The sequence below is a fragment of the Pteronotus mesoamericanus genome, unplaced genomic scaffold (genome assembly GCF_021234165.1).
Source record: "Pteronotus mesoamericanus isolate MK-2021 breed Mesoamerican mustached bat unplaced genomic scaffold, CSHL_Meso_final scaffold_137, whole genome shotgun sequence".
Lineage (NCBI taxonomy): Eukaryota > Metazoa > Chordata > Mammalia > Chiroptera > Mormoopidae > Pteronotus > Pteronotus mesoamericanus.
The window spans coordinates 4230367-4254862 of record NW_026555306.1 but is presented as its reverse complement, the minus strand read 5'-3'; the positions used below and the strand labels follow the sequence as shown (position 1 = coordinate 4254862).

The window sequence follows — 24496 nt, the reverse complement described above, 5'->3', positions numbered from 1 at the left end:
GGTTTCCGAGCTGGAGGGGGCATATCTGGGACCTGCAATCTCTCACATTCCAGCGCCCCCCGCTCTCCTCCACTACCTCTGAGAGCCCCGCCATGCCTTCGAGGGGGGCCTGCGTGTGTACATAGTGTGTGCGGGGTGGGGGGTCATGGGGGGGTGCATGTCTTGGGGAAAGGGGGTGACAGACTTTTCCTTTTGAGAGGGCAGCAGGCTCCCCCAGCCATGAAAACCGACTTTGGGGAGGAGGCCGGGACTCAAAGGGAGTCCTGCCATCTCCGCCGACAATCCAGGAGGCTCCTTTTGCCCTCGGTGCCAGCCAATCCGGGCAGGACCCCCGAAGAGGAGACCGAGGGGTCCAGAGGACCAACGCTACAAGCCAGCAAATGCTGCCACATCTCTGCCCGATGGGGAGCAGGGGAGGGTGGGAGGGTGGGACAGGGGCCAGGGTGTCCGGGTGGGCATTTTTAACTTTGGAGGCCACCTATCTGTTGAGAGGCCATGTGCATTTTCTTACTGTTGATGTTTCCCGCCCAGAGGACACACGTGGGGCGTGGGGGGTGCTGCCCACCCCGGGGGGGCCTGAGGATGACCCTGCAACCCCCATAGCTCCCTTCTGCCCACCGGTTTCTACCGTTCTGTCGTCCTGTGGTGCATCCGCCCAGCATCCCAGACCTGTTTCCTGCTCCCTTTCTCTACTCGCAGCTCATCAGCACCGGTCGCTGTCTCTTTTCTCTGTGATTTCTGTAAAAGTTGCCATAAAAACTTTGAAATTCTGCCTGGGAAACAAGCCTTCCCGTGAGAAGCTGGGATTCAGGAGGAGGGAGATAATGAGGTCTTTGAGACTGCCGCAGCTGCGAAATAGACCAGGTAATGGGGGTTTTTCCAGGCCCCCAATCCCCTGCCGGCCACCCCCACGTGCACCAGCCTCACCGAAGGTCCACAGGCTTCCCTCGGCCACGCCCCCACCAATCACCGCGGAGCTTCCCTAGCCACGCCCCGAATCCATCAGCCACGAAATGTTCCTCTTTACAGGGCATCCTGGGAACTCAAATTTGCCTGAGCAGGAGCTGGGGTTGATGGGGGTTTCCTGAATAAAGCAATTAACTTTCTCAGAATGCTGGAATAGGGGGAGAGGGGTGTGTGTGTGTGTGTGTGTGTGTGTGTGTGTGTGTGTCCAGATAAAGGAAGGGCGCAGCCTACAGAAGGATGAGCAGACTGGTAAATTACTGGCTCTTTTGTGCAAGTGGTTACAGTGAATGGAGGGAGTATAAGGGTTTGAGGAGTGAAGAGACCTCAAGAGGACCAATTATGAGAGACCTTATTGGCCACGCTAGGAAGCTTGGAATTTGGCCTAAGAGCAAAGGCGAGCTGTGGAAGGGCTGTCAGTGGAGGGTGGGGGCGGGGCAGGCAATTAATAATCTGAATTACGTTTCCAAACGTTCGTTCTGGCTACCTGTGAGACTGGAGGCTGGGAGATCTGGGAGGAGGCCGGAGCAGCTGAGGAGGGGCCCTGGAGTCGGGTGGCGGGAAAGAAGGCGGTGAGAGGGGGCGGTTCCGAGAGAGAAGGGATAGGGGCCCTGGCAGGAGAGAGACAGTGCACTTGGGGAGACTAAACCAGGGAGAGTTTGACGACACGGATGCCAAAAGATGCGCAGGCTTCAATTAAGGAAAACAAGGGGAAAGGTGCAGTACCCGGAGCTAGCAGTAGAGGGAGCACCTACCTCCCTGAGCTTGAAAGTGTGAGCTGAGTCGCCTGAACAGTTGAGGCTGCAGCTGCAGCTGCAGCGGAGGAGGGAAATACCAACACCGCCACCCACCCTGGAGCAGAAGCCAGAGGTCAAGAGAGGTAATAGGCCACAGCTTCTCCAGGCGCAGAGCAGGAGGGGGAAAGGTGGAGAGTGAGGTCTTTTCTGGGCTTGGGGAACTTGAAGGTAAGCTAAGTAGGAAGAATGGACTTGGAGAATGTGCTGGATTCGCGTGGGTGCGTGCTGAGGGCAAGGTGCCTACGGGACGTCCAAAGGAGAGGTCAGGGAGGAACACCTGCGGCTCAGGGGACGGGGCTGCGCCGGAGAGAGATTCGAGATTTGTTGGCCACGAGGTGTCACCCAGACTGAGAAGGGTGTAGGGCTGCCCTGGGAGGAGGTGTAGGGTGAGAAATGTGCCAACAGTGCCCTGAGGGGCTCCAAGGTCTGAGGGGGGTGGTGCATGGGAGATGGGAGAACTTTCAACGGAAAGGGACTCCCCAGAGAGATAGGTGGGGACCTGGGGCATCTGAAACCAAGGGACAGGGTCAAAATCTGCGGAGAGGCAGAGCGGGGGTGAAACTGGGAAGTGACCCTGGGAGGGGTGTGAGGGCAGAAGTCAGGCCGGTTTAGAGCGAGGAGGGAGTGGCAGCTGTGGAAACCGAGTGAGAACGTGTAGACCACACTTTGGAGAGTCTTTTTAAAAAATATTTTATTTATTTTTAGAGGGGAAGGGAGGAAGACAGAGAGAGAGAGAGAGAGAGAAAAACAGGTGTGAGAGAGAAACATCGATCGATTGCTTCTCATTCACGCCCTTGCCGGGGACTTAACCTGCAACCCAGGCACGCGCCCTGACCAGGAATCAAACCGGCCACCTTTAGCTTTGCAGGATAATGACCAACCAATTAAGCCACACCGATCAGGGCACACTTTGGGGAACCTGGAAGGAGGGAGGGGAGTTGTTGGAGGAAGATGGTGCATGAGCAGGCTTTCCTGCCAAGGTGGGGACAGGTGGGAGAGGGAGAGCTTTGACACAAGGGCGAGGAGCTTTTGGGGGACTGAAGCTTGCGACAGCAGCCGGCAGTCACGGGAAGCCTGCAGTGCCGGGCACTGTGCTGGGCTCTCCTGGTGGGCACGGCCTCCGGTCCCAGCAAGCACTCCCTGTGCACAGGCAGGAAACTGAGGCTCAGGGGAGTGAAGGGCAGAGGGTAGACAGTGAGGGTGCACAACGGGACAGCGCCACCCTTCGGCGGTGTAGAGGCAGGAAGTGCATGAGGCCGGCGGCAGGGAGCTGAGGAAGGTATCAGCTTCAGTGCTGGGTGTACCCAGAGCTCGGGATGTGGACCAGATGAGGGACTTTACAGATGTCCCTTCGTCCCACCCCAAACGTCATGATTCCCACCTGGATGAAGGAGTCCGCTGGGCATCAGCTTGGGAGTGATTTAAATGAGTTGTCGTGGGAGGCAGCACAGCATGGAGATTTATTTCCTTTGTGCCTCAGTGGCCGCATCTGGAAAATGGGGACAATAATAATCATGGGACTAGGGATGCCTATTTCACAGGGCTGTTGTATTAAATTGCAATTTAATCCATATAATTTATTAGAATTATATGCAGTGTATTAAATTCTATATATTTCATTGTAATTATATTACATTATGTATACATTCGAATAATACCTGGCACACAGTAGGAGCTCAGTGGTACTCCTGACGCGGTTGTCGCTTTCACATCCCATATTCCCCCTCTGTCTCCCCCACACACATCCACGCGCGCACACTGCCCTCTGCGCACCACCCCAGAATGAACGGCCTCCGGAGGACAGAGACACGCAGGGTCCCCATGAACCTGCTTTACCGCCTGAGTCCCAGTTGCTAGGCCACCAAACCCGGGGACAACTGGACGACGGGGACCAGTCTTTCTCTCCCTCCAGCCCTGGGGAGTCTTTAATTCATTGTGCACCTGCTCTGTGCCTGGCACTCTGCTGGAACACGGCCATGACCCCAATGTTCCTGCTCTTACCAGGGTCGCAGCGCACTGGGCGGCACAGGGAGACAGGGTGCGAGAGGTGGTGGCCGCGTTGGGACTTGCGAGGCCAAGGACTCTGTAGCAGGACCCCGGGAGGAAGCAGGAGGCCTGGAGTTGGCGGGTGAGGCGAGCGTAAGGAAGGAACGTGAACAGACCGGTGCGGGGCGTGGGGAACGGACAGGGCATGGCGCGGCGCTGGGGCTGGCAGATGGGAGCCCTAACACCCCCAGCCTGGGGACCAGAGGAGGCAGGGACTTCCAGAACCCGGAGAGGGGGTCTGTCAAAGCCCTCATAAGGGCTTCCTGTGAATGTTTTATTGACAGACGTGAATAACAAGGATCCAAAAATAAGTGTGGTTTAAATAAGATGAATGTATTTCTCTCTTGTGTAACTGTCCACCTCTGGTATGGCAACCCTATCTCATGAGGACCATGAGAAACCCAGTTTCTTTTTCTTGTTGCTCTGACAGAGCAAGAGTATGGCCCGCATCTGTCTAGTCCCAGAGGGCGCACACTGCAGCCAGAGGGTGAGACTGGAGGAGAGGTCCTGGATCCAGCGTTCTCTGGAGCCTTTACCAGGAGTTCCATGTATCATGTCCTTCTGCGTCTCAGTTACCAGACCTGAATGGCCACACTTAGCCGCCAGGGCAGCTGGGGGAACAGGTAGTTTTTATTCTTGGTCATCAGGCTAAAAATCGTAGAGGATTTTTAAGGAAACGTGGCAGAGTGGATATTGAAGGACAGGGGACAGCCTCTTCTGCAACAGGTTTGGAGGAACACACAGAGATTATGCTCAGAAACTCTCATCAATCAGATTATAGGCACCGGATGAATCCACCCCTGGAATTCATGCCAAGGAGCCCCAGGACGTTTGCATCACTAGTTCTAAGACCAAGGCCCCCAGCTGGAACCAGTCCTGACCCTCTGACCTTCCCCAATCTCTGAAATCCGTATTTCCGCAGCCTCGTCTTTCCAAATGGTTCCCCAGGGCCTTAGCCTGTTTCTCCCAAATAAATCTGCAGCCTGAGACCTCCCCTTCCCCTGACTTCCTGTCCTTCACCCACCTTTCCCTGACCCTCCAAGCATCCTGGTTTGGTATCTGTTTCTACATAACAAACACCACCCTAAAACTTAATGGCTTAAAATGATAAGTTCTTCTCTCTCACTGGGGGCTCACAGGTCTGCGGTCAGGTGTCAGCTGATGGCTAAGGGAACCCACTCACCTGCCTGCCTGGCAGTCGGTGCTGCCTGTCACCTGAAAACGGGGGCTTTTGGCCAGAGCCCATGCCTTTCTGGACAGTGTCTGTCTCTCTTTCTTTGCGTTTTGTGTCTGCACAGCTGACCCTCCCCCTGTCTGTTTCCAAAGGCCTCTGTCCCTCTTTGACCCGGGCTCCCCATGCGTTCATTTTGGAGTTTGGCTGGGGCTAGAATGTGCAAGATGCTGTCATCTGTGGCCGGCAGGGGGCGCTGTCTGTGGTCTGGGCCCCTTCACCTCTCCCTGTGGCCGTCCCCTCTTCCTTCTTTACTTGCCTAGACCAACTTCTTAACGGCATAGTGGCAGGTTTTAAGAGCCACAGTGGAAACTGCAAAGCCTCCAGTCACTTCCACCATGTCCTGTTGGTCAAGCAAGTCGCAAGATTCCAAGGGCAGGGAAAGAGGTGCCACCTCTGGCTGGAGGGAGCATGTGCCTGGAAGGAGGGGAGGAATTTCATGGCACAATGATGGGTGTCCCCAGAGGTATCCATGTCCTAATCTCCGGAAACTGTGACTGTTACCTTAGGTGACAAAAAAGGATTTTGCAGGTGTCGTTAAGGGTCTTGAGACGGGGAGGGTGATCTGGGGGGACCCGCAACGCAATCATGTGGGTCCTTGTAAGGGGGAGACAGAGGGACGTTATACGACACACAGAAGAGGAGGCCCGTGCCGACGGGCCAGAGCTTTGGAGGCGCTGGCCTTGAAGGTGGGAGCGCCGCGGGCAAGGCACTGCCCCGGCCCCCGGAAGCCGGAAGAGGCCGGGACCCTCTCCTCACGTGGGCGTCCAACCTTGTGGCGTCTCTGGGCCCCACTCAAGGAGAAGAGCTGTCTTGGGCCACACAGTAAATACACAAACACTAACGAAAACTGATGAGCAAAAAAATAGGTTTTGATTTAAGCTTTTGTGTTGGGCCACCTGCGAGAAGGAGCACAGCCCTGCCGACACCGTGACTGTGGCCCATGGGGACTGATTTTGTCCTTGTAGCTCCCAGAACTGGGAGAGAACAGATTTGCCTTGTTTTAAGCTGCTGAGTTTGTGTCGATTTGTCACAGCAGCCACAGGAACTTGGACACCATCTTTAGAGCTAATTCGGTGCCGCCTCTCGTCTCTTGGTTCTCTGTATCTCTACATCTTGAACCATTTTTAAAGAAATTGTAGCAAAATACACTTAACATGAAATTTATCATTTTAGCCTTGAACAGTGTGGCTCAGTTGGTTGGCCATCGCTCTGCAAAGCAAAAGGTCGCCGGTTCGATTCCTAGTCAGGGCACATGCCTGGGTTGCGGGCCTGGTCCCCATCAGAGCACATGCGAGAGGCAACCGAGCAATGTATCTCTTGCACCGATGTTTCTCTCCCTCTCTTTCCCCCTCCCTTCCGCTCTCTCTAAAAAGAAATAAATAAAATCTTTTTTAAAAATGTACCACTTTAAACATTTTTCAAATGCACATTTCAGTAGCATTTAGTCCACTCACAATGTTGGGCAACCACTTCCTCTGTCCAGTTCCAGAACATTCCCATCACGCCCAAAGGAAACCCTGTGCCCATTAGCAGTCACTCCCCATTTCCCCTCACCCAGCCCGCAACCACTAATCCACTTCCTGTCTCTGTGGACTTGCCTGTTCTGGACAGTTCATGTAAGCCAAATCCTGCGATGTGTAGCCTTTTGTGTCTGGCTTCTTTCATTGAGCTTAACACTTTTGAGGTTCATCCATGTGGCAGGGTAGATGAGGGCTTCATTCCTTTTTACGACCGAATAATATTCCGCTGTATGAAGATACCGCATTTTGCTTATCTGTTCTTCTGTCGATGAATGCTAAATCTTGAACTCTTGTATTTGTTTGTTTCTGTTTCTTCCTTTGTTTCTTTATTTCTCTGCCATGTCTCACATGTTCACAGCATTTTAGGTTTGGAAGGTACATTAATGAGCATTCTCCAGAGAAACAAGACCAATAGGATGGGGGGATAGATAGATAGATGGAGACTTGTTTTTTAAAATTGGCTCGTGCGATTGCAGGGGCTGGCATGTCAGCTCGGCAGCGGAGGCCAGCAGGCGAAGGCTGCGGCTGCCGCTCAAGTCCAGGTGCAGCCTGGCAGCACAACTCCCTCCTCCTCAGGGGACCTCAGTCTTTGCTCTTAAGGCCTTCAACTGATGAGGCGAGGCCCACCGACCTCCTGGAGAGCCACCTGCTTTACTCATTTAAATGTGAATCTCATCTGAAAATTACCTTCGCAGCAACATCGGGATTAAAGTTCGACCCCTGGGTACCGAGGGGACATACACAATTCACCATCACAAGGGCGTCATGTCTCCCCTTGCGCCTCTCCCTGCCCATCCCCCACGTCCCTGCCTGGCCACCGGCTTAGGCGGAGCTCTGCCAGAGCCAGCCTGAGCTAGGACAGGGGACGAGTGGTTTACATGGGAGGTGGCTCTTAGAGACACTGGGTGGGAGACAGGGAAGGAAGACCTTAAGGGCTGTGCTGACAGAAGGGTCACCGCCTGCGGGCAACGGGCTCCGCTGGGGACTGGGTAGGGCCCTGGTTGGGTGCCCAAGCGGAGGGGGAGGAGTTGCGGCATTTATCCCCCTGCCCCTGGAGGCTGACAGGCGGCTGCTTCGGGGTTGACTCCCAGCAGCCCCACCCCCAGCTGGAGGGCTCGCTGGGGGAGGGGTGGCAGCTGCCAGTATGGGGAGCTGCTGTTGGTCACAGGGGTCTGGACGGGGTGCCTGCTGCCCGGGCAGCTCCCTGCCTCCCTGTCCCAATGGGAAAATGCATGGGCACCCGAGGGGGGGGAGGCAGGCCCGTGCCGGGTCTCCCCCTCTCCTGGCCGCTCGCCCCCAGCAGAGCACACAGCTTTGGCCCCTCCAGGGAACAGGGAAGGGCTGGCTCCTGGACCTCCTCTGCGTCCCCGCCGAGCCCCCTGAGGATGGAAGTCAGACTCTAGGGAGGACTTCCAGGCACTCAGGCTGTGGGAGCGAAGGGACGGGGGCTCAGTCCTCAGCGCCTCCCGAGGTATTTGCTATCTTCCCTTCTTTAACCCCCCACCCCCAGCCCTTGCCCTGTCCCTGCCATTTTCCCCCCGGAGGTGGAGGGAAGGAAATGTCAAGGATGATGGATTAAACAAGGGCAGCTGGGGTCAGGAGAGGAGGGGCCGCAGGGCGGGAGGGGACGAGGAACTGAAAGGGGGGAGGGGGAGGGGCCCCCAGAAGAAAACAGAAACAGAGATGGAGACAGAGTGAGCGGAGAGAGGCTGCCGCGCAACGCCGAGGGAGACGGGAGGGAGAGAGCGGCATCGGGCAGAGACGGTGCCGGAGGTTTAAAGTCACCCCCCAGCCCCGAGAGCGGCACGCAAAGCCGGAGGGGGCGCTGCCTGGGGGTGTGGAGAGAAAACCAGAGATTACAAGGCGCTGGGGCCGACAGTGACAGTCGGGACGAGAGCAGGGTGAGGTGGGGGACAGGGGAGAGAGAGGAGCCAGGGTCCCAGGGCTGCGGCCCAGAGAGGCAGAGCGATGGAGCAGGAAAGAGGGACAGAGAGAGACGCGGAGGGGGCAGGAGGAGGGGGAGAGACTGAGAAAAAGAGGGAGATTGAGAATGAGAGACAGAGACGGAGGCGGAGACAGAGACGGAGGCAGAGACAGAGAGAGATGATCCAAAGAGAGACACAGAGAGAAAAAGATGGAGGGAGAGACACATGAGACAGACGGATGGACAGACACACAGACGTCCAAAACAGGAAGGGACACGGAGAGAGAGAGACGGAGGGAGGAAGTGGGGGAGAGAGGAGGAGGAGAAGGAGGAAGAAGGGGCGGAAGAGAAGTGAAGAGACCCAGGAAAGAGACACAGAGGCACAAAGAGAAACTGGCAGAGGAAGCCAGATCCCGGGAAAGACAGGGAGTCAGGAAGGGAGGGGTCTGGGGGCCCCTCCCCCGCCCGGGTCAGGCCGGGTCCTCCCGGTGGCCTCTGCCGAGCCATGGCTAATGGTATGATTGCTTGGCGGGGCGGCAGGCAGCGGGTGACAAATGAGCCGGCCGAGTCGCCAGCTCCGGTGATGGATGGCCTGGGAGGCATGTGGAGGGGCGGGAGCGGGATGGGGGGATCCCACCAAGATAAATATTTCCTCCTCCTGGAGCCGGGCCAGGCAGGAGAGGGGGGCTGGGGACGGGGGCGATGCGTTCCTGAGAGGCCTGGGCAGCGGGGAAGGGGAGCGAGGGGCAGAGACCAGGCAGCAGGCAGCAACCAGGCACAGGCGGGGGTGGGGCGTGGGGGGACACAAAGGCCTGGAGACAGGGGTCCCCAGAGATGGAGTGGGGGAGGGGGAGGGAGGGAGACGGAGAGCTAGAGTGAGAGAGAGAGATGAGGTATGGAGACAGAGACACACGCAGAGACAGAGGTAGAGAGAAAAAGACTTGAGCAACACAGGAGACAGACAGTCAAGGAGACAGACACAGAGCCGGGACAGAAAGCGAGACCTAGAAGGCCCCTCCCCCGGATCCTCCTGAGCCCAGATACAGATCCTTGGAGAGTCCTAGAGGGAGGGAGGGAGGACAGAGGGAGGGTGACGCAGAGCCGATGATAAAGAGGGGAAACCGAGGCAGGAGCCCATGGCGGGGGGAGGGGGAGAGACAGAGAGACACCAGGGGCCCTGAGCAACTCCTCACTCAGCTCCAGAGCCTCTGAGAGCAGATCCTGGGGGTCCCTGGGGGTGGGGGGACTGAAGTGAGCAAGAGGGTCCTGCCCAGGCCACCGAGAGATCCACGGCCACCCGGCGGGGGGCGGGGCGCCTGTGCTGGAAGACCCAGGAGGTTCCCCAATGCATTCATGGAGGGCTCACTGGGGTAGGTGTGGATGGGGCCTTCCTATCTACACGGGGCACGGCAGGCTGGCGGGTGAGGCCCTTCCCAGGGCCAGGGCTCGTCTGGGAGTCCCACACGGGCACCCAGGGGCCCCAGCGCCATCCTCACAGATGCAGCGCCCCTGGGGTCAGCCTGCACCGGACACAGACCTGGACCCCATCTGCTCCCTCCCCTAGGACCCAGGGGTCTGAGGGTCCCAGGACCATTTGTCTAAGAGAGGCGGCTCAGCCGAGGGGGCCCAGGGCCAGAGAGAGGTGGGACTATGTGTGGGTCACACAGACAGACGGGTGCGGGGAGAAAGCGGCTGCCCCCCCCACCCCGCCTCCTCCTCCCTCCAGCCCCTCGCCTTCCCGTCCATTTTTCTCCCAGACGCTCTGATTTTTTTTTCCCTTTCCAATGTCTTGCTCCTCTCTTTAATTAAAAAGATTTATGCCCCAGAGTCTAAGCCCCTCCTCCCCCTTGTTTTGGGGGCCGGAGGGGCCTTCTGCGCCCAGAGAGCAGTGGGAGGAACAGCTCACTCTCCTCCCAGGCACATCCCCCCCCGCCCCCCGTGGCCTCCCCAGACCCCCACCCACTTAAGACACAGTCACCTCTGTCCCTCTGCCCACTCACCCCTCACTGGGACTGCCACCCAGGCCACACTTGTTGTTTCCAGAAGCAGCTTGGGTGAGGGGACCTCAGCGCACCCCCCAGAACACAGAGTGAGGCTGGGGGCCCAGACCCCTGGCCCCCCACCCCGAACCTCAGCTGAGGGCCTTGGTAGGGGGCACACACAGGAGAGCTTTGCATCTTTAATTAAAAAGTGATTTAAATTAATTTTCTGCTCCAAAACCCCTATCTGGGAGGCGGGGTGCCTGTGGCAGTGATTAAAGGACCCCCTTCCCTTCCGCCTTCCTTAAAGGGCCAGCGTCATCGGCGGGACCGTTGCGGACAAGAGCTTCTGGGGGAGCGCCAAGCTCCTCCCGAGTCCTGGCACCCCCTGGTGTAACTGGTTCTTCCTCATCCCCGCAACCCAGGCCATTGCTCATCCAGCAGGTGGGGAGACTGAGGCTCAGAGAGGGGGGACCTGTCCTAGGCGCCCCCCCACCCGCTTGCCCTCTCCCGCTGGGCGTTGCTTCTGCCCTAACCCCAACCCCTCGGGCTGTGCCTCCTGCCGTCCCACCTCTGCCCCGCCCGGGCGGTTTTGCTTAATTTCCACAGGAGGAGAAGATGAAGGGGGAGCAGGTTGCTGCAGAGGTAGAGCTGTTTATGAGGGTCGTAAAAATATCCTTAGAGAGCCCAGCAGGGGTGGCGCGCTGCCTCCAGCCGCCGCTCAGCCTCTACCTGGCTCTGGCTCCCTCTCTCCCTGGTCTCTGTGCCCTTCTCTGGGTCTGTCACCCTCTCTTTGGGTCTCTGTGCCCTCCCCCCAGTTTCTGTTCTCTTCTCCCTGGATCATTGTCTGGCTTCTCCTTGGCATTATCCTTCTGGAGCGATGGGTTGTAACATTTATTTTGGGGGGGGGGTCAAGTATCCCTTTGTGAAAATATGATGCACACTATGGGCCATCTTCCTCGGGGGGTGGACACATAAGCCCCAAGCCCCACAGGTGTCCTGAAGCATATTTGCACACACCCGCCCCCCCCCTAGGAATCCAAGGGCACCAGAGGGGAAGGACCCTTAGCATAGAAAAGGCCAGCAAGGGAAGGAATCCCAGCCTCCCTTCTCCCCCCACCCTCTCCTGCCCTTGCAGCCTCCTAGCACATGGGCACATTCCTGCCCCAGGGCCTTTGCACATGCTGTTCCCCTAACTGGAATGATCTGACCACGGGTCTGCAAGGTTCCCTCATCCTCTTCAGGCCTCTGTTCAGACGTCACCTCCTGCGAGGACTTTCCCTGTCCAGCTTCTACACATCACTCTCCCTGTCCTGACTCTGCTTTGAGTCAGGGCACTTTTCACCTCCAAGCATCGTTTTATACTTACACCTTTACTGACTTCACTGGTCTCTCTCCCCATCCCATCCCCAACACACCGTGAGGGCCATGAGGCCAGGAAGTTTGTCTTTTGTTCCCTGCTGTACTCCCAGAATACAACCGGTACATAGTAGGTGCTAGGTAAGGCTTTGTTGCTCGACTCTTCACCTCATTAGAACACCAGTTTCGAAGGCTGTGGGGTCCGGCCTCCTCCAGGAACCAGCTGAAAGATGGGGACCTTCCCTCTGGAGTCTGTGTAGCCAGCCAATCACCTGCCCTCAGTTTGGGGGATTCCCCAAACTCCCTGAGACATTCCAGTTTGTGAACCTTCCCACAGGCAGGAGTCAAAGTGCGCAGAGGGTCAGAAGGACGCCTCCAGCAGCGGGGACAGCGTCACACACCCGTGCTGACCCCGAGTCCAAGGCTCAGACGTTGTGTATGCACAAACTCGGGCACCCCCGCCCCCCGACACTCACCCCACGGTCAGAAACAACGCACCCGCTCACCCTGCAAACACATTCACACCCAGGCATGGTCAGCCAGCCAGATGCACCGGCGCAGCTGGACACACACACAGGTGGCTTCATACACAGGTGTAGGGGTGTCCTTGTCCCCCCAGGAGAGGGTAGTTAGGGGGGCAGAACAAGAAGAGAACTAAAATGGGGGGCTTGGTTACTTGCAGCCTCTGGCTCTCTCCTCTCCGGTCTCACAGCCGAGAGGGAGGACAGAGAGAGGCTGAGGGGGAGGCCGACGGCGCAGGGGGCCCGCGGGAGGTGGGGGCGGGCGGGGCGGAGAGCGACAGAGGTGTGTGGGGCAGAGACGGGAGAGCGAGACAGAGACAGAGACAAAGGGAAAGAAACGGAGAGAGACTCGATGCAGAAAAAAGAGAGAGAGAGACGGAAAAGGGCGTAGAGCGCGGAGGAAGGGGGCGGGGGACCGAGGGACAGAGACCTGTGGCCGCCGAGGGGGAGGCGGAGGCGGAGGCGGAGGCGGAGAAGACCGCGCGGGGTGGGAGGAGGGAGAGGGCGGCGGGAGTGGTGGCGAGATGAGACTCCCGGAGACTCGGATACAAAAGCAGCCCCCACCGCGCGCGGGGCAGGGCGGGGGCGGGGCTCCGGGCGGGGGCGGGGCGGGGGCTCCGAGGCGGCCGCCCCGCCCACCCCCGCGCCCCGGCGGACAGCGGGTTAAGCATCTCCGATGTGGAACTTCCGGATGTGACCGCAGAGAGAGGGAGAGACCGGGAAGGGGGAGCGAGGCCGCCGGGCCGCCAGCATCCCCCGGGCCGCGCTCGCCGGACCCGCACCGCGCGGGCGCCCCCCGCCGCGTCGCCCCGGGCCGGGCCGCCGCCCCACCCCCACCCCACCCTCGTCTCCCCGTCTGTTTGTCTCGGGCTGGTTCCGTTCTCCCCGGACCGGGAGGGGACTGGGGGCCCCGGGGAGGGGGCCTCGGGCGGCCCTCCGCGCCGTCTCGCCCCTTCCCTCGCCGGCATGAGCCCCCGGCCGTGACCCCCGCGGGGGGAGGGGCCGGGGGTCCATGCTCGCAGCCTCCGCACCGCCCGGCGCCTGCCGCTGACGGCGGCGGGGGTGGGGGGGCCGGGCACCCAGCCTCCTGCCCCACCCCCTGGCGTCGGCCTGGGGCCGTCGGGGGCCGCTGCCCCCGGCTGCGCCCTGCCCGCCGGCCAGGCCCTGGAGGGACCCAGGAGCTGCCGCCGGCATCAGCCCATGGCCCGGAGGGTAGGTCTGAGGGCGGGCCCCCTGCGCCCCAACCCGCTTCCGCCGCCCCAGCCCTCCACCCCCACCCCCACCCCCACCCCCACCTGGGCGCCCGGGTCCCGGCCAGCCCATCCCGCCTTCCCACCTTCCCCCTCTGCCTCCCTCTGCCTGCCCCTGGGTTCCCCCGCTCTGGCCCTCCATCTCCTCCTCCACCGCAGGCCTGTATCTTACCCCTCTACTTCCTTTTCTGCCCCCCCCCCCGCCCTTTTCCCTGCTCTACTTTTGTTCCAAGTCCTCCGGGGGTTCCGGGTGGGGACGGTGCTGGGAGAGGTGGGTCTCACCAGGCAGGGCCCCTCTGCCCTGGGGCTGGGCCGGGTCGGAGAAGACAGGTTCGGAGGGAAGCAGGCACCTCGCGGGGGTGAAGGGGGGCAGAAGCAGCGAGATGCGAGGACCCCACCGACATCACAGGGTGTGCGGTGAGCAGCCAGGAGCGGTCGAAGGCAACTTCAGGGCTCAGGAGAAGTTAGGAGAAGAGGCAGTGAGCGAGGAGAGAAGCAGAGGCACACAGAGCCCGCGCGTCCGCGGGGCTGGGGCGGACCGTGGCGGGAAGTCTGCGCTCCTCGTTTATCCCTTTTCCTCTTCAAGCCTCAGTTTCCTCATCTCCAAGGGAACGGTTTGACCGAGGCGATTTAAGGTCCCCAGGCTTCCCCAGCGCCCGAGTTTCTGCCACGGCGGGACACAGAAACCTCGCCCGGAGGCCCGTGGTTTCTCTCAGGGACTGTTTGCCAAAAGTGGGCTTGTGCGGTTGTGGCTTTTTTTTTTTTCTTCTTCGTTCAACAAGAGTTTATTGAATGTGTGCCAGGCACTGTGCTAAATGCCTCATTCATTCATTTTATTCATGTATGTGCTAAATGCCTCGTTCATTTGTTCACTCACTCATTCATCCCTGTGCCTGATGGTTGGCTCTGGGGTGCGCGTGTGGGTTGGATTCACATGGTGAGGGGGACGCGGCACGTTGTGCACATTTGAGAACCGAAGTGAAATCGAAGGCGGGGAGACGGTGCATGTACATTTGTGTACAAACAATGCGTTGGTTTTATGGGAAGTGTCTGTGGGTGAAAATCGCTCTCTCCTGTCTCCCTGCCTCTGTCTCCTTTATCTTCTCTCTGACGGGCCCTCGCTCCTCTCTCCTCTCTTTGCAGCTCTCTGTCTCCTGTCTCCTTCTCTCGTTGCCTTTCTTCCCATCGCTTTCGCCATTCCTCTCTCTCTCCCCCGACCTGGCTTTCTCCCCTTTCCCTCCCCTCCTCATTCTGTGAGATACCAGCCAGCTGATCCCTGACCCTCAGAGCGGGACCTGGGTCTGTCTGTCCTCTGGACCTTCCTGCCCACACCTCAGGAATCTCTGATGGGACGTATGCCACGGGGCAGGGGGACAAGAGAAGGCTGTGGGACAGGGCCCTCAGTCCCGCAGAGCTCCATGGGACATGGCGGGGGTCTGAGGGGCATGGCTGGGGCACTTGGGGGGCAGAAGGGCAGGTTCCTGTGGCAGAGAGAGGGAGCCTGTCGGATCGCAGCTGGTGCTGAAGCCTCCCTGGGGCTCTCCCCCTCTTGCTTCCCCCCAGTACAATGAGCTGCCCCACTACCCAGGCATTGCGGACGGCACCGCAGCCCTGGCTGGCTTCTCGGAGGCAGTGCCTCCAGCACAGAGAGCCCCTGGGCCCTACGGCCCCCACCGGCCCCCACAGCCGCCGCCCCCAGGCTTGGACAGCGATGGCCTGAAGAGGGAGAAGGATGAGATCTATGGGTGAGTGGGGACAGGGCCGAGGCTCCGTGGGGTCTCAGAGCGCGGGCCTCTCTCTCTGTTTCTTGGTCTCTCTAGGCCTCTTTCTCTTTCTCGGACTCTGTCCCTACTCTGTGTCTGTCTTCCCAACTCTTCCCTCTGGGTCTCCTGTCCCCTCCCGGTTGCTCCCTGTTTCAAAGACCCCCTGCCCACCCCTCATGAACCCTCTGCGCCCGCTCTCTGCAGACACCCGCTCTTCCCGCTGCTGGCCCTGGTCTTTGAGAAGTGTGAGCTGGCCACCTGCTCGCCCCGGGATGGCGCTGGGCTGGGCGCACCCCTGGGCAGCGACGTCTGCTCGTCCGATTCCTTCAATGAGGACATTGCAGCCTTTGCCAAGCAGGTGGGCTCCCCTGGGCTCCACACAGCAGGACAGCGGGGAGGAGGGCAGGCAGGAGACAGGATGTGCCCTCCTTGGCCTCTTTCCTCCCAGGTCCGCTCCGAGAGGCCCCTCTTCTCCTCCAACCCAGAGCTGGACAATCTGGTGAGACCTGGGCCCCCCACGACGGCTCCTCCTGTATGGGAGTCTCCTGTCCTGCTCTCCATAGCCTTGGGGCTGGTTGGGGGACCCATGTTCTCAAACAATGGTAACTGTTATCCATGTGCAATACAGTGTAGCCTAGAGTTTGAAAATGCAGACCAGTAGCCCGAGTTCAAATCCCAGTTCTGCCACATCCTAGCTCTCTGAACCCAGGACATCTCCCTGTGTCTCAGTTTCCTCATCTGTAAAGTGTAACTAGTAGTAATTTCTATCTTGTAGGACTGTTGTGCGGATTTAATGAGTTAACAAGAGTCAAGTGCTTAGAACAGTGCCTGGCATGGGCTCAATAAGCATTAGCTGTTGTACCAGGAGAACAGAGCTCATGTGCGCGCAGGGACTTAGCTGCAAAGGAGAGAGGAGAGGAAAGAAAGAGAAGCGGGGAGAGGGAAAGCGAGGGAGGAATGCCCTGGCTTCTTTCCTTTTCCAGCTCCCTCCAGGGTTTCCTATTGGCTGAACTTTTGGCTGAACTTTGGCAAAGTCCTCTGGGAAATGTAGTTTGCAGGTGAAGGGTGGGAAACGGAGCAGAGGGCAAGCAGGCAAAGGAGAGGCATTGTAGTTTTCTTGTGTTCATTCTCTTTTCTGTCTCTCGCACCTCTTGCTTCTCTGTCTTTGTCTCTGACAATCTAACACTCTCTTCCCGGAATTCTGGGACTCCATCTCGGATCTTTATTTCTCTCTGTCCCTATCTCTTTGTCTTTGTGTCTCTCTGTCCTTGTCATTCTCTGTATCTCACTGTTTCTGTTCCTCTGTCTCTTCTCTTCCCTCCTTTCCCCTCCTCCTCCTCTTCCTTCTTCTCTCTTTTCCTCTGCCTCTCTCCCTCTCTCCCCTCTTCCTGTCCCTGTTTTCAGATGATCCAGGCCATTCAGGTGCTCCGGTTCCACCTGCTGGAGCTGGAGAAGGTGAGTGCTTCTCACTCTGCCCACACCCTCTCTTGTCCCTGCAACCCTCCCCTCGCCCCCCTCCACCCCGCTCAGGCTCTCTCCACACTGGAGATGGAGCAGAATGCCACCCCCGCCCCCGTACACCCCAGCCCTGGCCCCCGGGTGGCCCCCCCAGTACCCCGGTGCCCCCTCAGGTCCACGACCTGTGCGACAACTTCTGTCACCGCTACATCACCTGCCTCAAGGGAAAGATGCCCATCGACCTGGTCATCGAGGATCGGGATGGCGGCTGCAGGGAGGACCTCGAGGACTACCCAGCCTCCTGCCCCAGCATCCCAGACCAGGTGGGCCCAGGAAGGGGTACCCGGCATCACCCTGCAACCAAAGCCACTCCGGACAGCCGGGTTGCAGCCCGAGGAGACACACAGTGCACACACACGTGCACCCTGACAGCGGAAGACACCAGCATAGACTCAGCTGCACCCACACAGGTTCACACACAGCTGCGCACACTCAGTGGCAGCCTTTCTCACTCTCGGTCAGCTGACAGCACACGCCACACACTTACACACACACAGCCCAGCGTCAGAGACACACAGCCCGATTGAGACACCATCATACTAGATGTGTGTGTGAGACACACACAACAACCACACAGATGGAGACTGAGCCAGCTCGCCCCAGATCCTGCCACACAAGTCAGACACAACCACACTTGCACCCAGGCTGGCCCCAGTGCCTGCCTGCTCGCGCGCGCGCGCCGTCCTAACCGCCTAACAGCCTGACCACAGCGGGTGTGCGCGTGTACCGTGCCCCTCAGTCTCAGATACGGTCCGACTGCAGTCTCGTCAATAACCACGCAACAGCCCAGCTGCACGGATCTCAACAAGGGCCACACCCTCAAGACTGTCACCCTGTCAACACCCCCAGCAGTTCACCCTCGCCCAGATAGGGCCACACCGCCATACCCCAGCTAGACTCAGGCGCATCGCACTCTACCATCCCAGATGGGTGCTCAGACCCTTGGCCCGCAACCCATCCTCTGCTGCCACTCAGCGAGAGCCGCATGTGTGGGACAATTGGTTACAATTCACGTGGAGACATAGCCATATTCCTTGTCTTCACACAGCCTCCGATTCACTCCCTTGGCTGTCGGCCACCAGGTCGCGGAGCCACCCGCCCACTTGTGCAGGAATCCGGACAGCCACACGCTGGCTCACAAATAGGACAGCCAACCCCTTGACCTACAGCCACAAAGTCTGTGATAGTCCGCTCCAGCTCCCTGGCCATCTCAGAGAGTGACAGCCACGTTCCAAACACAGTCAGTGTGCGTCTCAGCCCCGCCCGTGTAGCCACCAGGCACAGCCACCTCCTCTTCAGGGATAACCGTGCCATCTCGGGCACAGGCGTAGGCTCATGCTACGGGCCACGTGACAGTCTGAGGGCGGCTTCAGGCACACCGCTGTGGAGGCTCCCCCCAGCGTTCGACTGGACCCAGCGCTGGGACAGCTACAGGTCGCAGTTCCACCTGTGCGCAAAAGCCTTCGGACCTGAGGGCGCTGCCGCTTGCACACAAGCCGCCCCGTGCGCTCAGCCCCACGATTCCACACAGATGTCCCGAGCCTGGGGGAGGCTTCGCCCGGCTGCTGTGTCTCGGGTGTGCCCCAGCAGGGCACAGATGGCGGGTCCTGTGGGAAGGGACTGTTTACAAAGCAGCGGGCGGGGTCTGGGGTACTCAGTGAGGCAGGCGGGGCACCCCAAGGTTCGGGAGGCCGTTTCCACACCCCCCCCACACCCAGCCTGCCTCCCAGCATCAAACCGAACCTTAAGCCGAATGACAAGTCTTGGCGCTGTCTATTCGGGTGGGTTGGCCTCCGGGGACACAGAGCTGGGGCAGAGGGGGTGACCGTCACAGCGTCCCGTTCCTCCAGGCATGTGGATAAAGGGCACACAGTCCCAGGCTCCCTGGTCCTTAGCTTTAGACCCCCAAGTGGCTCAAAACTGAAGGTTGTTTTCTCCCCGCCATAAGTTTAGTACCAACTCATTTGGCAGCAAAACCTGACCTGAACAAATGAGAGGGCTATTTATAGCGTTTATTTATTCCACTTAGTTACATATTCATCCATTTTGCGGCAGAAACGCTAATGAGCTTGATGGCGCGGTCAGGCCAGGCCCTGCCGGGGGAGTCACGAAGTGCAGTGTGCGCTGACTGCCTGTGAAAACGTGACAAGTCCTGGGTCCTGGAACCTCCAGCCCCCAAGGGTTTCAGATAAGGCGCCATAGGTCTCTGTAAATTTGTCTTTATTAAGTGATTGTGCCTTTTTGTAAACCCTCTCATTGAGTCATCACGCTCTGCGAGATGGGGACCATGACGGTCCTCCAGTATCCAGTTGAGGAAACTGAGGCACAGAGAGGCAAAGCGACTTGCCCGAGGTCCCACGGCCAGAAGAGAGGCAGGGACAGGCTCTCCACCCGGGAGTCCCAGCTCCAGGGCCCATGGTCTTAGCTACTGTGCTGTACTGTATCCCAGGCCTTGGCACTGACCTACAGCTCTTGTTTTCCAGAATACTACATGGATTAGAGACCATGAAGACAGCGGATCTGTACACCTGGGGACCCCGGGTCCATCCAGCGGGGGCCTGGCCTCCCAGAGTGGGGACAACTCCAGTGACCAAGGTGGGAAGCTGGGGGGAGTAGAAGGGAAATGTTGGAGTCAACCAGAAGATTTAAGTTAGACAGCAAGTAGGACTTCCAAGGGAGCACGTACGGCCAGGGTGCGGAGCAGTTGTCTCGGGTGAGGGTTCTGGCTCTGTCTGGTTTTCCGCCCTCACTGTCACAAACACAGTGCGCCACTCCGCCTCCAGGAGACGGGCTGGACACAAGCGCGGCCTCTCCCAGCTCTGGGGGCGAGGACGAGGAGCTGGACCAGGAGCGGCGGCGGAACAAGAAAAGGGGCATCTTCCCCAAGGTGGCCACTAACATCATGCGAGCCTGGTTGTTCCAGCACCTCTCGGTGAGCGCATCGCCCTGGGGGCTGGGTGGGCGCACGGAGACTGAGGCCCAGAGCGACCCAGAGAAGGGAGACTGAGGCAGGAAGGATATTGAGGGGGAATTTCATGGGGAGAGAGGGACTGGCCAGAAAAAATGTCCTGAGCGCTACCTGTGTGCCGGGTGCTGCCACAGGCTCTCGACTCCTTCAATTTTCCCCCAACCCACCCGCCCGCCCATCGTCCACGGACATAGTGTGTGAGGGCGGCGCTGCACTATCTCTGTTCTGCGGAGGAGGACAGTGAGGCCCAGAGGTCTCGGGAGGGTTGCGTTAGAGCAAGATAGAGACAAGGAGAGACTGAGTCACAGGGATGGGGTGGAGGCTGGGGGGGTAAGGGAGGGGAGGGAAGGAGAGAGAATCTGAGAGAAAGAAAGAAATTGGGACCAGGAGAGACGTACACAGGGTCCTGACAGAGACTCAGAGAGGCTGGTGGCTGGGTTTGCTTCCTTTCCTGGCAATGGAGCCCTGTCCCCAAGCTCGTCTTTCCCGAATGAGAGCTGGCCAATTAGCCTCTAATTGCTGGAAGAGGCGGGGGCGCCCACAGGCGTAATTGCCCGAAGCTTCGCTCTGCTTCCCTCTGTTGGGCCCCGGGGAGCACCGAGCAGCTCTGCTGGCGGTGCTGGCTCTTCCGGCCCCGGCCCCAGCCTGGGCGCGCCATCCTCGGGGACCGGGCGGGCCAGGCCTTGGGATCGGATGGGGGTCCAGCAGGCAGGGTGACTCCTGCTGATGGCCACAGCACCCGTACCCCTCGGAGGAGCAGAAGAAGCAGCTGGCGCAGGACACGGGGCTCACCATCCTGCAAGTCAACAACTGGTGAGGGGCCCCGCAGGCCTGGGCGGTGCTGGGGCGCGGGGGTGGGAGGCCGGGCGCTGTCCGCGGTGCTGAAGGAGGCCGCCAGGCCCGCGGAGACTCTCCGCCCCGTCCCGGGCCTCTCTGTCCATCTCCGCCTCTCTGCTACGCCCTCTCTACACTCTCCTCCGTTTCCCTGACCCCCTCCCAGGTTCATTAACGCCCGGAGACGCATCGTGCAACCGATGATAGATCAATCCAACCGCACAGGTACAGGGAGGAGGCGGGGAGAGAGGGCCCAGGACTCCTGGCAGAGCGTCAAAGCGGAGCCAGGCATCCTGGGGCTCAGGCCGCACCCCGCAACCCCCCTCGCAGGGCAGGGAGCCGCCTTCAGCCCGGAGGGCCAGCCCATGGCAGGCTACACGGAGACACAGCCACACGTGACTGTCAGGCCCGCAGGTAAGGCCCCGCCCATTAACTAAGCCACGCCCCCAGCATGCCAGGCCCTTCCTCTAAGGGAAGATGCCCCACCTTCTGGGATTCTGTTCCAGAATAATGAATACAGTGCCTTGTTTGCATAACCGGGGAGAGATTTCCAGGTGCCCAGCTTTTCCTCACAGACTTTGCTTCCTCCAGGCTCTGCCTACCCATGGGAAGGCCCCGCTTTTCCTTAAATGACCAGCACCCTCGTAAACGATGGCTCAGCCTGGCCTAATAGAGGGATCCCCTGAGACGCAAAGGGGCGGGAGGGCCTCCGGGACATAGCGGGGTGTCTGGGGAAGACCCGCTGACCCTCCTCTCTCGTCTCCCAGGATCGATGGGGATGAGTTTGAACCTAGAAGGGGAGTGGCATTATCTATAGAGGCTGAGTCAGGAGAAGGGTGAGTGTCCGGTGTCGGGGGGCGCCGGCTGGGGCTGTGCAGCCCCCACGCCTGTGTAAGATCTCTGGGCGCCCAGAGCAGGGGCAGCGTCGCTCCCTGAGCGGAGCGTGCTGCGAGGCTCGGTGGGAAGATGATTCATTCCCTTAACCATCCATCCGTCTGTCCGTCCGTCCATCTGTACACACACACATGCCCTGACATGCCTCAGGCAGGGTCCTCCCTGGAGAAGATTCTGGGCCTGTGGGGAAGTGAACGTCAGAAACTAGGGCAACAGTTGAAACAATAAAACTCAGGCTGCTCAGAGCGGGGAGCCATCGGGGTGCATCTCAGGGAAGGCTGAGATATAAGGGAAGCTTTCAGGGAGGCCGTGGCTTCTGGGTGGGGCACTGAAGGATGGCTAGGAGTCCGTCCACCAGCTAGAAGTTAGGAGCAAACTAATAGGGTAGATTCTTCTTCTGGGTCTTAAGATTTTAGAGTATCTTCTTATTTAGTCTTCACAACAACCCCAAGGGGGAGAAGCTATTAGAATTTTCACTTTGCAGATGAGAAAACTGAGGCTCAGAGAGAAGAGGTCAGTTGCGCAGGTGTAGTCAGTTCATAAAAGTAAAGGGAACAGCATGTGCAAAAGCCAAGAGCTGAGAGGCTGCCTGGAGTTTCTAAAGCATAGATCAGATCTTTACCCTCCCTGGATTAAAACCTCCCTAGCGCCCTCTGATGGCATCGAAACTCCTTAATTCAGCATGTTTGTTCGTTCGTTCATTCATTCAGTGCACATTCTCAGGGCACCTCTCTGCCTGGGCCTGTGCTGGGGGGCGCTGGGACACGGCAGTCACTGTGACAGGGGCAGACCTGTCCCAGACAGTGATGACCCAGAGTCGGCAGGGCTGGAATGAGGGAACCCAAGAACCGGAGGAGCCCAGAGAAGACATCAGACTCGGGATGGGGAGTTCAGGGAGGACTTCCTGGAGGAGGGGACTTTGGAGCTGAGACCAGGAAAATAGGAGAAGTGAGGCAAGGGAGGAGGGAACAGCATATGCAAAGGCCCAGAGCACCTAGAAACCTCATGGCTATGAATTAGCCCCTCCGCAACCCCCACACACGAGGGAGAGCGGGGGCTGAGCGGGGCTGGGGCTCATGAGTCAGGTGTGAGCAATAAATTCAGCGCCAACAGAAAGGCTGGGCGATGAGCGTGGAGACCCGGGAGGGCTTCGGCGTGGAGGGGCAGTGGAGGCCTGAGCCTGGGAAGGAGAGGTGGGCGGGTTCATTCAGAGCCACGCTGGTCAGTGGGGATCTCCGCTCTGCTCTGACCAGTCCGGACAGGGCTGGCCTGGTCGGAGTGTCCTCTGGGATCAGGAGCGATGAAGGGGGCTTCCCATCCTGCTTCCCCAGGGGGCTCTCTTCTGTCTGCGTTTTCAGTCTCTGACCGCCCCCAACTCTTGTCTTTTTCTGTCTCCCTCTCTCCTTGTCTTTCTTTGTCTTAAGTCTCTCTCTATTCATCTCTGCCTCCATTTTGTTCTAACCCTTCGTCTCCCTCTTTCTCTGTCTCCTCTCTGGCTGCGTCCCTCTCACTGTGGGGCCGGGGGCACTGCGCAGGAGGCTGACATGGGGCCAGGCCCTGTCCCCGCCTCCTGACTTGGCCTCTCCTCCCCTCTCTGCAGACTCCTGCCTCCAAACTGTGACCACCAGGCTAACACCTTGTTTTGGTCCCCACCTCTGGCTTCAGGACCCCACCTTCTACGGCCCTCCCACTCAATGCCTACCTCCCTGGGGCCCCACTGGGATGTGGGGGGCCTGAGCGCCCACTCGAGGGTCTCTCAAGGACAAAGACAAAGCTTCTAGGCTCGGCGTCCCACTTCTACCCTCACCTCTGCCCAGAACCTGAGCTGAGATCCTGGGTCGTTGGAAGATGGTGGCGGGGGCCCCACCTCCAGGACAGAGATGGAATTGGGGGTGGGCTGGGGCCATCAGGGGACGAGGGTCACCTGGATCCGATATTTGGGGAGGTTCCCTTCATCCTCCCAACCCACTCCCCTCCTCTCTTCCCCTACCTCCCTACTCTGATGTCATCTTTTTTTTAATGATAAAGTCTTAAAAACAAAAACCCAGCAGTTTGAACTCTAATGTCTCTCCTAAGGTTTACACTCCCATCTATTTGAAGCTTGTAAATCACTCGTTATGATGATAATTAATATTCTTTAACCTGTTCTGTCCTTGGGCACTTGACGTGTATCAGTCAGCTGTTGCTGTGTAACAAACAATCCCTAAATTTTGTGGCACAAAATGCCCACTTTTTTTAGCTCATTATTCTATGGGTTGGTATTTTAAACTAGGCTCAGCTAGGCAGGCCTTGTGGCTTCATCAGGCTCTCGTGTGTCTGTAGCCAGGGACAGGTGAGCAAGGGGGCTCTGCTTCAGAGGGTTGGCTTGCTGGCAGCAGAGGCAACAGGTGTGACTGGACCACGTGGTAACATCGGCCAGCAGGCTTTCGGGTTTGTTCATATAGAGGCTGATTGGACTCTGGGAGCAGAAGGGCCCAAGACCTCTTAAGGCCTCAGCTCAGATCTGACACAAGGTTCTCTCTCAGCCACTTAAAGTCTTGAGGCCAGATTCAAGGGAGGGGAGATAGACTCCGCCCCTCACTGGGTGCAGCTGCAAACTCACATTGCGAGAGAGGTGGATATGGGGAGGGATGAAGAATCGCGGCCCCTTCTGCATCCGTCCCCCACACGGTGATCCCCAGGTTACTTTCTCCACCTGCCCCGCGGGAGACAGGTGGGCTGGGCATGAACAGCCTCATCCACGGAGAGTGGTGCCAACAGACACGGGCTCAGATCCTGTGGTGCCCGTGACTATACTAGCCGTGGTGCCAGGACGAGTGACTTCATCTTTCTGGTCCTCAGTCTCCGCACCTGGAGGGTGGGAATCCCAGCAACACCACCCTCCCGGGTCTGCCGTGCTGGCTGTCGGCGATATGACAAAGGAAAT

General features: G+C 58.9%; 1 protein-coding gene across 2 annotated transcripts; it reads left to right on the top strand.

The window, feature by feature from the left end:
• Positions 1-13525: 13525 nt before the first annotated feature.
• Positions 13526-23549, top strand: MEIS3 (Meis homeobox 3). Of its 2 annotated transcripts, none has more exons than XM_054588505.1 (13): positions 13526-13555; positions 15157-15338; positions 15561-15714; positions 15805-15855; positions 16761-16811; positions 17039-17137; positions 19358-19469; positions 19658-19806; positions 20579-20655; positions 20843-20901; positions 21007-21090; positions 21444-21512; positions 23171-23549. In XM_054588505.1, exons 1-12 carry the CDS (start codon positions 13544-13546, stop codon positions 21491-21493), a joined length of 1080 nt encoding a protein of 359 aa, XP_054444480.1. In that variant the 5' UTR covers positions 13526-13543; the 3' UTR covers positions 21494-21512; positions 23171-23549. The 2 variants fall into 2 exon arrangements, with proteins under 2 accessions (XP_054444480.1, XP_054444479.1); XM_054588504.1 differs by having other exon boundaries at positions 16988-17137.
• The last annotated feature ends 947 nt before the right edge of the window (positions 23550-24496 follow it).

What these genes read in the sequence shown, in the direction of transcription:
- MEIS3 (XM_054588504.1), top strand. An exon ending in TTGCAGCCTTTGCCAAGCAG is followed by an intron (nt 15,715 to 15,804) that starts GTGGGCTCCCCT and finishes CTTTCCTCCCAG; the next exon opens with GTCCGCTCCGAGAGGCCCCT. An exon ending in GGACAACTCCAGTGACCAAG is followed by an intron (nt 19,470 to 19,657) that starts GTGGGAAGCTGG and finishes CTCCGCCTCCAG; the next exon opens with GAGACGGGCTGGACACAAGC.